General features: G+C 48.9%; 1 protein-coding gene across 1 annotated transcript in view; it reads right to left on the bottom strand.

Moving 5' to 3' along the window:
- ANKH (ANKH inorganic pyrophosphate transport regulator) overlaps window positions 1–14,550 on the bottom strand; it is a 120,811-nt gene that overhangs the window by 27,810 nt on the left and 78,451 nt on the right. Inside the window, exons 2-5 of the mRNA XM_007524217.3 lie at window positions 12,785–13,001; window positions 9,024–9,142; window positions 3,816–3,899; window positions 1,389–1,559 (exon numbers count right to left, since the gene is read on the bottom strand). Coding sequence (XP_007524279.1) covers window positions 1,389–1,559; window positions 3,816–3,899; window positions 9,024–9,142; window positions 12,785–13,001 — 591 coding nt within the window. The remainder of the gene's footprint in view (window positions 1–1,388; window positions 1,560–3,815; window positions 3,900–9,023; window positions 9,143–12,784; window positions 13,002–14,550) is intronic.

Below are 14,550 nucleotides of genomic sequence, written 5' to 3'. Positions count from 1 at the left end.
TTAACTTGAATTTGCAAATTATACTGATTTTTAATATATATATTTATTGGATAGAGAAAAAGAAACTGAGAGAGAAGAGGAAGAAAGGGGAGAGATACCTGCAGCATTGCTACACCACTCATGAAGCTTCCCTCCCCTGCAGGTGGCGGCAGGGGGCTTGAATCTGGGTGGGGTTGCACACAGTTATGTGCACTCCATTGAGTGCGCCACTGCCTGGCTCCTATACTCTGATTTTTTTTTTAAGTAGGAATGGAAAAGTAGCAAGAGTGTGCTATCATGTCTGATGTTAGTTGGAGCGAATTCCTGCAAATTTGGAGGATTATTTATCATTCTGTGTGTCAGAAGTCAAAGACTGTTCTGCCAGAATGAAAATCAAGATGTTGGTAGGATGTCATTCCTTCTGGAAGCTTGAAGAGAGAATCAGTTTCCCTGCTTTCACCTTCTTTTTTAAAAATTTATGTATTCCCGTGGCGTGCATATCTTTCACCTTGGCCTGTGGCTGAGCCGTGCCTCCACTGAGGAGGCTCCACAGACCGCACAGCAACTCTCCTCCTCACTTCAGAGCCTCTGTCTCTCACTGCCGCTCCCGTGCTGCCTTGGGTTCGAGTCCCCTGTGGTTTCCATGCTCCTTACCTGCTCTGTGGGTTGTGAAGCTGTTGGGAGGTGGGAGTGAATCTCTCTTCTCACATCACTAATCACATTTTCGGAGCCACGCTAGTGCTCCTGACTAATGCTCGGCTTACTTCCAGAATGCTGACTGGGACTGGCATCTGCAAAGCCCAGATCCCCGCTGTGGAATTTCAAACAGTCATGTGTGGGGGCGGGCAGTCACACCCGCTGAGCACACGCATTATAGTGCTCAAGGATCCGGGTTTGAGCCCCTGCTCCCCACCTGCAGGGGGAAATTTCATGAGTGGTGAAGCAGGGCTGCAGGTCTCTCTCTCCCTCTATCTCCCTTCCACTCTCAATTTGTCTCTGTCCTCGCAAATTAAATCAAGTTTACACATAGTATTCAAAAGTAAAAATACAGAAAGCAAGAAAACAGTCACATGTAGGTTCCAGGAACCCAGGAGCCTAATGTCTCTGTGGACTTTGGGATGATTTGCATGTGACAAGAGACAATGGCCCTGACTCCCTCACCCCCCCCCCCCCCCCCCCGTCCCACCCCAGCTAAATGTGGTCTCCCTCCGTCCCCTGTGGAGAAGATGAGGCCATGGGGAGTGGGGAGTGGGTGGATGGCGGCCTCTGAGGGCTCCTGGGGGCTCCTGGGTGTCCAGAGTGGGAGGCCCCCTCCAGGCTGGCCCTCAGGGGCTGACGCCTGGCGCCTGGTGTTTCCGTAGGCTGGATGGGCGTCCTGCACTCCGCGCGGGGGCAGGGCACATACGTACCCCCAGCTCGGGCCCGCTGCGGTCGGGGATGATGTCGTGGATGTTCTTGTAGTAGCCCAGGCAGAGAGTGGTGCAGCGCACGAGGGCACCCATGTAGAGCGACAGGATGGGGATGAGCAGAGGCTCCCGGCACTCCAGGTGACTGTGCAGCAGGATGGCGACAAACACCACCTGGGGGAGGGAGGACCAGAGCCTGTCAGGGAGGACAGCAGGGAGGACTACAGGGAGGACAGCTGGGAGGACAGCAGGGAGGACAGCTAGGAGGACAGCTGGGAGGACTGCAGGGAGGACAGCTGGGAGGACTGCAGGGAGGACAGCTGGGAGGACTGCAGGGAGGACAGCTGGGAGGACTGCAGGGAGGACAGCTGGGAGGACTGCAGGGAGGACAGCTAGGAGGACTGCAGGGAGGACAGCTGGGAGGACAGCAGGGAGGACAGCAATGAGGACTGCAGGGAGGACAGCAGGGAGGACTGCAGGGAGGACAGCAGGGAGGACAGCAGGGAGGACAGCAATGAGGACTGTAGGGAGGACAGCAGGGAGGACTGCAGGGAGGAGTGGGTGGCGGGGGGCGGCTTTGTCTCTGATTCACACTCCCTTCTTTTTTGTCACTAGAAGTCCAATGTGCTATCCATTGCACCACAGAGCCACCTAGATTCCTTTCTTTTTAAAACTTTTTTAATTGCGCTTATTAATGGTTTACAGTCAATAGTAAATACAGTTGTTGGTCCATGTGTAAAATTCCGCAGTTTTCTGTGAAACACTCCCGGCCCCCCGCCCAGGTCTTCCTCTGCCATCAGGCGCTCGGACCTGAAAGCCCCCTCCCCCAGAGCCCTTTACTTTGGTGCAATATGCCAAACCCAGTCCAAGTTCCGCCTTGTGTTTTTTCCCTTCTGTTCTTTTAAAATTTTTTTTAAATTATTTATTATTGGATAGAGACAGGGAGAAATTGAGAGAGTAGGGGAGACAGAGAGGGAGAGAGATATAAAGAGATACCTAGGGAGTCGGGTGGTAGCGCAGTGGGTTAAGCGCACATGGCACGAAGCACAGGGACTGGCATAAAGATCCGGGTTCGAGCCCCCGGCTCCCCACCTACAGGGGAGTTGCTTCAGAGGTGGTGAAGCAGGTCTGCAGGTGTCTGTCTCTCTCTCTCCCCTTCTCGGTCTTCCCCTCCTCTCTCCATTTCTCTCTGTCCTGTCTAGCAGCGACATCAATAATAATAATAAATAACAACAAGGGCAACAAAAAGGAAAATAAATAAATATAAAAAAATTTAAAAAATAAAATAAAGAGAGAGATACCTATAGCCCTGTTTCACCACCCGTGAAACATTCCCCCTGCAGGTGGGGGGGGGGGGACCAGGGGCTAGAACCTGGGTCCTTGTGCACAGTGCACTTAACCATGTGCGCCACCACCCGGCCCCACTCTCTCGATGTCTAATAAACACAGCTGTTTAAAAATGAGAAGGAAAAGGGCTGGAGGCACCAGGCAAAGTGTTTTTTTCAGGGAGATGATTTTCTGTCCTGTTGGCTGCTTCCTGTATTTATCTTAGGCAAAGCTGTTTTTTTTTTTTTCCTTTTCGCCTTTAGGAGTCGTTTCACAGGTGGTGAAGCATCTGCAGGTGTCTGTCTTTCTCTCCCCCTCTCTGTCTTCCCCTCCTCTCTCCATATCTCTCTGTCCTATCCACCAACAATGACATCAATAACTACAGCAATAAAACAACTAGGGCAACAAAAGGGAATAAATAAATAAAAACATAAAAAAAAGAGAAAATCCACATGTACAAATGCCACTGAAGTGCTGATGCCAAGAAAGGAAATGAGAGCGGATTATTTAACTGCGAAGTGTCCTCATCGGCTGAGGAAGCAGACTCGTGGTGGAGCCTCACGACTTGCACGCTGGACATCCCAGGCCCTGTCCCCAGTGCTGCGTGTGCCAGAGTGGAGCTCCGGCTTCTCTCTGTCCCCCCCTTTTCTGCCTCGTGTGAAACTCTCTCCCCCTCTCCTCTCTCTCTAGTAATAAGTAAAATAAATGTTAAGATTCAACAAGGATAGTTAATTGGACTGTTCACAGCACAATGAATGAAAAAAAATAAAAGGACCAAAAAATCTCTCATCAACCAGCAAGTCAATATAAGATGATATATTAGAGTGTGTTAGCTCAGGTACCAGATGGTGGCGCCCTTGGGTAGGTAAGCTCAAAAGAAGAGCAGTGTGTAAGTGGACCGGGTAGTTTCCATCTGTGTGTGTAAAGGCTCAATGAGCCTGTGCCACTGGGAAGTTTTGGGGTGTCAGACCACTTGCTGGAAGGCTGGCAGGTCTGGGTGGGGAGGGACAAAGAGCGCAGGAGAAAGGGCTGGGTGGACGCGGGGCATCGGGCACTGTGTGTCTCCAGGCAGGGGCTGCCCCCCGGCCCCCGGCCCATGGCTACCTGAGCTATGACGTCAGAGATGGAGGCGCAGCCGACCAGGAAGCTGTACTTGTGCTTCAGCAGGATGCCCGCGTGGGTCCAGGCCTGTGGAGGAGGGGAAGGAATATGGCGTGAGATGCGACTTGTGGTCTCAGCACCTGCTGGGGGTGGCCGAAACAGAAGGTGTTTTCCTTTCGCTTAAAGAAATGTATTTACTACTCAGCTGTGAAGAATGATGGAGTCACCTTTGTCACCTCATCTTGGATGGAACTTGAAGGAATTATGTGAAGTGAGAGAAGTCAGAAAGAGAAGGATGAATATGGAATGATCTCACTTGTGGACAGGAGTTGAGAAATCAGAACAGAAGGGGAAACACAAAGCAGAACCTGGACTGGGTTCGGTGGACTGCACCAAAGTAAAGGACTCTGAGAAGAAGGACAGGTATGTGTGTGTGTGTGTGTATGTGTGTGTGTTTGTTTCAGGTCCTGCTGCCTGATGGCTGACAATGGCCTAAACCATGGAGGAGAGTGTTTTGCAGACACCTGTCAAGGTGAGATGAGGAAATGTACCTATTCCATCAACTATGCTGTAAACCACTAAACCCCCCAATACAAAAATAAGTAAGTAAATTGAATAGATAATAAAAAAATCAGGAGAACACACTAGAAAAAATTCAGAAAAAAAGATATTTATTTATTTAATGAGGGCTCTGACTTCCGGTAGTGCAGGGGATTGAACCTGGGATTTTGAAGCCACAAGCATGAAAATCTTGTTGTCTAATGACAATGCTCTCTCCTCACCTTATTCTTTAAACTTTCTTTCTTTAAAACATTTTTTTTGGCATCTGGACCATAATACATGTAATTCCACCACTCCTGGGTGCTTTTTCCTTTTTTTTTTTTTTTTTTTTCATTTTGTTTATTTCAGATAAACGTAGAGAGACATAGAGGGAAAGACATCACAGCTCTGCCCTCCACAGAGACCTCCCCAGCACCTACCTGGGATGCTCCCAATCGGTGTCAGGACTCAAACCCGGAGCTTCACACATGATAAGGTGAACACCCTACAGGTGATCTACCTCCCAGCTCCTGACGCAGGCCAGGCTGTATGCACCCAAGTCCCCAGAGGAGCATAGGTAGAAATCTTTGTGACATTACTGCGCCTTGGCTTGGCGGTTATGTGCATATTCTGTCTCATCTGTCTGTCATTTATTTTAGGTAGAGATACAGAGAGAGAGAGCACAACACTAGTCCATGAAGTCCAACCTGATACTGTGCATGTTGTTACCATGTGGTGCTGGAGCTTGAACCCAGCACCATGGGCAGCACCCAGGGAGCTCCATAGATGGCAGGGCAGGACTGTGGGGGTATCTCCTCTCTCAGCACCAGGCACAGCACCCAGGGAGCCCCATGGAGGGTGGGCAGGGCTGTGGGGGTCTCTCCTCTCTCAGCACCATGGACAGCACCCAGGGAGCCCCATGGAGGGTGGGCAGGGCTGTGGGGTCTCTCCTCTCCTCTCTCAGCACCATGGACAGCACCCAGGGAGCCCCATGGAGGGTGGGCAGGACTGTGGGGTCTCTCCTCTCCTCTCTCAGCACCATGGACAGCACCCAGGGAAGCCTCATGGAGGGTGGGGCAGGGCTGTGGGGTCTCTCCTCTCTCAGCACCATGGACAGCACCCAGGGAGCCCATGGATAGTGGAGTGGTGTTGTGATGTCTCTCCTCTCTCTGCCTATCTACAGAATGAAACTTGTGCTGGAAGGTAGCTCGGCAATGCCACATTTGCGTCAAAGTGGTGAGTTCATTACTAGGCACTGTGTTCAGAACAACACAAAGCAACCCCCAAACTAAGAGTTCAGCAGCAGCAAGGTAGCTCAGAGGGGAGAGGACTTGCAAGTGTGAGGCCCTGGGTTCTATCTCTGGTGTCACATGTTGTAGCAGTGCTCTGGTTTCTTTCCTTCTCCATCATAAAATAAATAAATCTTAAAATAAAAACAACTGTGGTCGGGTGGTGGCGGCACACCTGGTTGAGCATATACCTTACACAAGGAACAAGGTGCACAAGGACTGGGCTCAAGCCTCTGGTCTGCACCTTCGGGGGGAACCTTCACGAGTGGTGAAGCTGTGTTGCAGGCCTTTTTCTCTCTGCCTTCCCTCCCAATTTATTTCTATCATTTTTTTTTTTTTTTGCCTCCAGGGTTATCGCTGGTTTTTGGTGCCTACACTACAAATCCACTGCTCCTGGTGGATTTTTCATTTTCATTTTATTAGACAGGACAGAGAAAAATTGAGAGAAGAGGGGGAAGACAGAGAAGGGGAGAGAAAGATAAACACTTGCAGATCTGCTTCATGACTTGTGAAGTGACCCTGCCCACCACAGGTGGGGTGTCAGGGCTTGAACCAGGATCCTTGCACTCTTTATTATGTGCGCTTCACCCAGTGCACCACCACTCAACTCCCTATCTCTATCTTGAAAAGAAAAAAATAAAAAGGCTACAAGGACGGTAGAGACAGAGACCCTGGTGTGATAATAACACGGTGGCAAAAAAAAAGTCAAAGATAAAACTAATTATTTAAGATCAGGGCAGTACCTCAGTTCAGTAGTAGAACACATGGTTTGCATGTATGAGGCCCTGGGCTCAACCCCCAAACAAAACAAACAAACAAAGCTGTTTACTAATTCAAACCCATGTTCATAGTTGCATTATTCACAATAGCCAAAGAGTGGGAGCAATCTAAATGCCCATCGACAAGGCGACTGGCTAAAGAAATAATGAGATATAGATTCCATGGAATACTACTCTGCAACTAAAAAAAGATGATATTGTGTCCTTTGGGACAAAATGGATAGAACTGGAGGTGAATCAGCTTAGTGAAGTACGTGCTCAGAAAGACAGCTACCGGATAGCTTCACTCCTGCGTGGAATCTAGAGATGTGACATACAGGAACATTAAAAAACAAACACAGGAAGAAAAAGGGGTAAAATATGAACAAATGTGGACAGGTAGTTGTAGAGAGGATCGTTGGCCCATGTCTGCAACCTTAGGGGAACTGTGGTGGCTTGTATGGGGAGACTGAAGATTCAGAACTCTGGTGGTGGGAACGGTGTGGAATTACACCCCTGCTGACATGTCATTTTGTAAATCAATATTAAATCACTAATAAAATTTAAAAAATAAGTCAGTAGTGAATAAAAAAAAATTGGGAGAGAATCTGAGCAAAGTCTTCACCAAAGAAGAGATTCAGATGGCAGACAGGCATATGAAAAAAATCCTCAAAATCACTGAATGTGTGTTCTGGGAGGTGGCGCAGTGATAAAGCTTTGGACTCTCAAGCATGAGGTCCCGAGTTCGCTCCCCAGCAACACATGTGCCAGAGTGATGTCTGGTTCTTTCTCTCTCCTCCTATCTTTCTCATAAATAAATAAAATCTTTTTTTAAAAAAATCACTGAATGTTGGAGAAATGCAAATCAAGACAACAATGAGATAACACCTCACCCCTGTGAGGATGGCTTACATCAAAATGGACAGACGCAAGTCCTAGTGAGGATGTGGACATAAAAGAATCCTTCTACACTGTCGATGGGGATGGAAATTGATCTGTCCACTGTGCAAAACAGCCTGGAGAGTCCCCAAAATATTAAAAATACATCTGCCAATGGCCTACATCAATGAAATAGGAAATGACAGGTGTCGGATAGGTCGTGGAGAGAGAGGCTTGGCTATATTTCTGGTGGGAGAGCAAAGTGACACAGCCCCTTTGGAAGGTTATAAGGACAGTCAGTCCTTAACAAATAAGGAGGAATTACTTTGCGATTCAGCATCTACCCACTGGACACTCAAACACGAATTAGAAGGGACCTATGTTCACAGCTGCATTATTCACAACAGCCAAGGAGTGGAAGCAGCCTACATGCCCATCCACAGATGACTTCAGAGAGGCATTGTGGGATATATATACTGGCTGGATTACTACTCTGCAATCAAAGAAGATGACAGTGTGTTCTTTGGGACAAAGTGGATGGAACCGGAGGTGATGATGCTGAGTGAAATAAGTAAAGAGATGAAAGACAACTACCAGATGGTTTAGCTCATATATGGAATCTAGAGAACTGAAACACAGGAATTTGCAAACAAAACAAAGAAGCCAAAACAGAAACAGAGAAACTCATCTCTGAGACTTCGTGAGAACTACGGTTTCTATTGTTGAGAGGGTGTGGGAATAAGCTGTGGTGGTGGGTGTGGTGAATATACTCTGTCATCTTACAATCTTGTAAACCACTTTTAGTCACAAATGAAAAATGATGTTAAAAATCGATCTTTTGGGGCTGGGTGCCAGCCATGTTGATCGCACATGCCGCCATGCACAAGGACCCGGGTCTCCATCGTCAGGATGGAAGCTTCAAGATTGGGAGGGGGAGTGCTGCAGGTGTCTCTCTTTCTCCCTCCCTCTCTGTCTCCCCTTTGCCTCTCAATTTCTGTCTCTACCCAATAAAATAATAATAAAAAAGGATCTATCACATGGTCCTGCAATTCTTCTAGGAATTGCTTAGTATGTTAGAGAAAGAGGAGAAACAAGGACACTCCTGCTATTCCTCCCTCTCTTTGTTCTTCCCTCCCTCCATCTCTCCCTCCTTCTATTTCCTTCCTTCCTCCCTCCCTCTTCCTTCCTTCCTTCCTTCCTTCCTTCCTTCCTTCCTTCCTTCCTTCCTTCTTTCTTGTATTTTAAAATGGGGGCCAGCTGATGGTACATCCAGTTGGGTGCACTTATTACCATGCACAAGGACCCAGGTTCAAGTCCCAGATGCCTTCCTGCAGGGGGGAAGCTTCATAAGTTGTGAAGCAGGTCTGCAGGTATCTCTTTGTCTCTCTCCCTCTCTATCTCCCCCACCCCTCTCAATTTCTCTGCCCTATCAAATAAAAAAAAAGTAAGGGGCCAGGTGGTGATGCACCTGGTTGAGCACACACATTACAGTGCACAAGGATCCAGGTTCAAGCCCTGCGTCCTCTCCTGCCGGGAGGAAAGCTTCATTAAGTGGTGAAGCAGCTCGCTCTCTCTCTCTCTCTCTCTCTCTCTCTCTCTCTCCACCCTCTACCTCCCTCTCTAAATTTCTTTATCTCTATTCAAAATGAGTAAGTAAAACATTTTAACCAACGGCCGCTTATTTCTCTGGCATCTCTTCTATCACAGTCCCTTTAGAGATGGCAGCCCCTAGGTTGCCCACTCACCATGGCGTCCATGAAGGGGAAGGCCGCGAGGTAGAGGAAGGCCCGTCTGGTTTTGCTGCCCACGGACTCATCCACGTGGTGGAGCTTGTTGATAATGTAGTAACCCAGGTCGCTGTATGCTGCAAAAAAAAAAAAAAAAAGAAAGAAAGAAAGAAAAGAAAAAATGAATGCCCAGTGGTTAGAGCTGGGCCTCACCCCTTCACCCGTGCCTTTAGCTCAGCAGTTGAAGAGTGATTCTCTTTATTTAATTATATATGGGATAGAGGCAGAGAGATGAGAGGGGAGAGGGAGGCAGAGAGGGAGAGAGAAACAGAGACGCCACTGTTCATGAAGCGACCCCCTTGCAGGTGGGGACTGGGAACTTCAAGCAGGGTACTTGTGCATGGTTACCTGTGTGCACCACTGGGAGTGACACTGCCTGGTCCCCACTGTGTTATTTTTGTTTACTTAGCACTCACTTGCTCATTTGGTCACCCATGACCAAGCCTTCCTTCCTTCCTTCCTCCCTCCCTCCCTTTCTTTCTCTCCCCTTCCTTCCTTCCTTCCTTCCTTCCTTCCTTCCTTCCCTCCCTCCCTTCCTTCCTTTCCCTCCCTACCTCCCCCCCTCCCTCCCTCCCTCCCTCCCTCCTTCCTCTCTCTCTCTCTCTCTCTCTCTCCTTCTTACTAGAGCCCTGCTTAGCTCTGGCTTATGGTGGTGCTGGGGACTGAACCTGGGACCTCAGAGCCTCAGGCACTGAAGTCTTTTTGCAGAACCACTCGGCTGTCTCCCTAGCCCAGCAAACCTCCATTCTTCTGGGATTATTAAAGAAAGCTGGAAGGACAGGGGAGGCCATCCTTTGCCCCCCAGACCTCTCTACATTTCTCCCTTCCCCTCCCTTTCCAGAGCACTGCTCAGCTCTGGCTTATGGTGGTGCGGGGGATTGAACCTGGGATTTCGGAGCCTCCTCAGGAATGAGAGTCTCTTTGCATAACCATTATGCTATATATCCCTCCCTCTTTAAGTTTCTAGTAGAAAAATCTGGAGGCCTAGGAGAGCTCTGTCTCATTTGTTTCCATTCTTTTCAGGTCCTCCCAATATGGCCGGGGAATCCCAGATGGTTATATGTCCACTCTGTAAACTGGGGGTGTCCAACCCCACCATCTATGGATTAACTCCCTCCCCACCCCTAGTCTCCTCTCCTTCTCCCTTGCTCCCCTCCCCCGCACCAGCCTCCACCCCAAACAGTTTCTGGCCAGAATTCCTGGCTGGGGCTAATTTGCTTAGAAGGCTTTGCAGAGTCTGTAATTACCCAGCGGGCAGCCATAATACCTTCCACCAGCTGTAAGAGCCCCACCCAGCCCAGCCTGCTCTGGGCGGAGAGAATTAAATAGCAGATCTGGAAGGAGGGCTTCGAGCAGGGGTGCGGGCACCCAGAAAGGGGCTGAGGCTGAGGACAGGCGCCTTACCTAGTAACAGGTCCTCTGGGGACCCACCTCAGCTCAGCTGGAGCAATGGGAAACCATGTAGGAACCTCCAAGGCCTCGACCTCAGCTGCCAGGCCTGTTGGCCCCAGGTATTTGTCCTGCTCTCTTACCTTTTCTCCCCCGCCCCTCTCAATTTCTCTCTGTCCTCTCAAATAAAAGAAAGAAACAGTAAATGGTGTGGTCCGGGAGGTAGCGGCACAGTGGCTAAGGCACTAGATTCTCAAGCAGGAGGTCCTGAGTTCGATCCCTGGCAGCACATGTACCAGAGTGATGGCTGGTTCTTTCTCCCTCCTCCTATCTTTCTCATGAATAAATAATTTTTTTTTTTTTTAAAAAAGAAACAATAAATGAACAAAAAGAAAGAAAAAAAAAAAGATGACTTCCATGGAAGGCTCACCACACCATGTAGGCACCTGCGAGCCCCGGTGATGACCCTGGCGGCAGGCAATTCAAGAAAGAAAGAAAGAGCCAGCAAATGCTGATATTAAAACAACTGTGTGTGTAAGGAAACAGAGCCACCTCCACACACGTGTGTGCATAGGGTGAGGATATATATTCCTCTTCTCCTCCTGGGAACTGAAAAGGAAGCCCCTTTAAGGAGCAAGGCGACGTGCATTTGGGCTGGCAAAATAGCTGAGTTGGATAGTGTCGTGTGGGCGACCGAGTTCAAACCCGCCTTCACCTCACTGAAAAGAAAGCCTTGACGGACTCTCTCTCACTCTCATTCTCTTGTTTCTTTCTCTCTGCCTCCCTGTCTCTCAATAGAAGAAATTTGGCTTTGGCCCATTTTCTTAAAAAAAAAAAAAAAAAAGAGGCAGTGGAGATAGTAGAGTGGTTATGAAACAGACTCTCATGCCCGAAGCTCCCAGGTCCCAGGTTCAATGCCCTGCACCACCATAAGCCAGAGCTGAACAGTGAAAAAAAAAAAAAAGAGTAAGATGCAGATATGCAGATTTCTTCAGATTTTCTTTTTGTCATCAGACTTATTGCTGGGGCTCAATGCCTACCAACAGAGACAGAGAGAAATTGAGAGGGGGAAGGGGAGGTAGAGAGGGAGAGAGACAGACACCTGCAGCCCTGCTTCACCAGTCTGAAGCTTCCACCCTGCAGGTGAGGATTGGGGACTTGAACTTGGATCCTTGAGCATGGCCATACCTGTGCTCAACCAGGTGTGCCACCGCCTGGGCCAATAGTCCATCTCTAAGTATCTGTAAGTATCAGGCACTAGGCCAACCAGTCTGGCTGTGAGGGGCTGGGCTCTGACTCTCTAACCGTCTCATCTATTGACAGAAAGTCTGCGTCTGCACTGTGTCACCCTTATCAGGGAGATATGGTCACCCTGTGTGCAGAGCAAACATGCAGTGTAAATACACGAATATAAACTCCACCTCCTCGGGCAGTGGGCTGACAAGAAGTCATTGCAGGGAGACTGCCTGTGGAGAACAGATCTTATGCTTGTCTGAACTCAGTTTTGTTACCCCAGAAGAGTTCGACATGTACTGACTGAATAAACACATGCATTCACGGTCTCAAAAGAAGTGACTGTGGGAAGGTCCCCAGTTCTGCTCTCCTCCTTCTATTCCTCCCCTTTCTGTAAAAGGGAAGCCAGGCAACTCCTGTCAAAAGTTAGAGTCTAGGGAGTCGGGCGGTAGGGCAGCCGGTTAAGTGCACGTGGTGCAAAGTGCAAGGACCGGCATAAGGATCCCGGTTCGAGCCCCCGGCTCCCCACCTGCAGGGGAGTCGCTTCACAGGCAGTGAAGCAGGTCTGCAGGAGTCTGTCTTTCTCTCCCCCTCTCTGTCTTCCCCTCCTCTCTCCATTTCTCTCTATCCTATCCAACAATGACGACATTAATAACAACAGGGGGGAGATCCAAAAAGGATGACAGAGGACCTAGTGGGGTTGTACTGTTATATGGAAAACTGGGAAATGTTATGCAAGTACAAACTATTGTATTTACTGTCAAATGTAAAACATTAATTCTCCAATAAAGAAATTAAAAGAAATAACAACAACAATAACTACAACAAAAATAAGAAACAACAAGGGCAAAAGGGAATAAAGTTAGAGTCTAGGAAGGCAGGCAGTAGAACACACACATTACAATATGTGAGGGGCCCTCTTCTCCCTCCTCAATTTATTTCACAGGCCAAAGAGAAATTGAGAGAGGAGGGGGAGGTAGAGAGGGAGAGAGACAGAGACTTGCGAAGCTTCCCGCCTGCAGGTGGGGCATGGGGGACTTGAACCCAGGTCCTTGTGCAATGCGATGTGGGTGCCCCCCCCATCTACGTGTCCTCACCTATCAGGGTGTGGAAGATGGCGGCGATGGCGCCCGCCACCACCATGCACAGCACGGCCTTGGTTCTGTCGCGCTTGCTGTTGACAAAGACCAGGCCCACGTTCTTGAAGTCACTCATGGGGCCCGTGAAGAACTTCATGAGGGAGTAGGCCAGCCCGTAGCTCGCCAGCATCTCCACCGCATCCTCTTTCACCGCCGCGATGCCCCGGTTCAAGGCCTGGAGGGGAGACAAACCGTGAGCACCCTCAGACATGCCTTCTCCTCTTCTGCAAACCCCTAGCTCCGTGGGGAAATGCCAAGGGGCGGGTGGCCTGGGAGGTGACAACACTGGATGGGGTTTTAGGTGTGTGGCAAAGCAGAGTGAAAAGTACAGAGACCGAAACACCCACCTCAAATGATATGTTCACAGCAGCACTATTTATAATAGCCAAAACCTGGAAGCAACCCAGGTGTCCAACAACAGATGAGTGGCTGAGAAAGCTGTGGTCCGTATACACAATGGAACACTATTCAGCTATGAAGAACGATGAATTCACCTTTGTTACCTCCTCTTGGATGGAACTTGAAAGAATCACGTGAATTGAGATCGGCCAGAAAGAGAAGGATGCAGATGGGATGATCTCACTACTCATGGACAGAAGTTGAGAAACAAGAACAGAAGGGCAGACACCAAGTAGAACTTGGACTGGTTTTGGTGGACTGCAGCAAAGTGAAGGACTCTGGGGTTGGGGGGCTTTCAGGTCCTGGTGCCAGACAGTGGAGGACCTGGGCTGTGAGTTTTAGAGTGTTTTAGAACAATGAGATATTTTAACCATGTACCACAACTGTATTTACAGTTGATAATGACATGCATTCAGCATCATCTAGTTGGGCATTCCACTACAAGCATGATCCACAACAGTCTTTGGGGGCTGGGCGGTAGCGCAGCGGGTTAAGCGCATGTGGCACAAAGCACAAGGACCGGCATAAGGATCCCAGTTCAAGCCCCCAGCTCCCCACCTGCAGGAGAGTCGCTTCACAGGTGGTGAAGCAGGTCTACAGGTGTCTATCTTTCTCTCCCCCTCTGTCTTCCCCTCCTCTCTCCATTTCTCTCTGTTCTATCCAACAACAATGACAACAGTAGCAACAACAGTAACTACAACAATACAACAACAAGTGCAACTAAAAGGAATAAATAAAATATTCTTTAAAAAGAAATTATTTTTCTATTTGATAGGACAAAGAGAAATTAAGAAGCAAGGGGGGAAACAGAGAGGGAGAGAGACAGAGAGACACCTGCGTAACTACTTCACTGTTCATGAAGCTTCCGCCCTGCAGGTGGGGAGCTCTTCCTGTCCCCATGTTCACTACATCCCTCCACACTGAGGTCAGGTCCCAGACAAGCCCAACTCCCAAGACAGCCTCCAGCCTCTGCAGGGCTTGGCTGTTGTTGTGAGGCCTTGGGTTCAACTTCCAGCACTTAAAACATCAGTTACAAGCTCTGCTGTGTCAAGGACCTGGGTTCCAGGGCCCCACCCACACCTGTAAGGGGGAAGCTTTACTGCAGGTGTCTCTCTGTCTCTCTACTTCCTCCTTCTCGATTTCTGTCTCTACCCAATAAAAATATTTAAAAAAACCAAGCAAACAAATAACACAATGTCTGCTGTGGTTAGGCCCCCGGATATTTGTGCCAGGAGTGGACAGAGGACATTTTTCCTGGTGTCTACAGGGTTTGCACATCTTGGATGCATGGAAGCTCCTTGCTCCACATGGAATCAACTTCAGCC

Source organism: Erinaceus europaeus, chromosome 5, assembly GCF_950295315.1.
Source record: "Erinaceus europaeus chromosome 5, mEriEur2.1, whole genome shotgun sequence".
Taxonomy (NCBI): domain Eukaryota; kingdom Metazoa; phylum Chordata; class Mammalia; order Eulipotyphla; family Erinaceidae; genus Erinaceus; species Erinaceus europaeus.
Note: the sequence above shows the minus strand (reverse complement) of the source record. Positions and strands in the feature narration are given on the sequence as shown.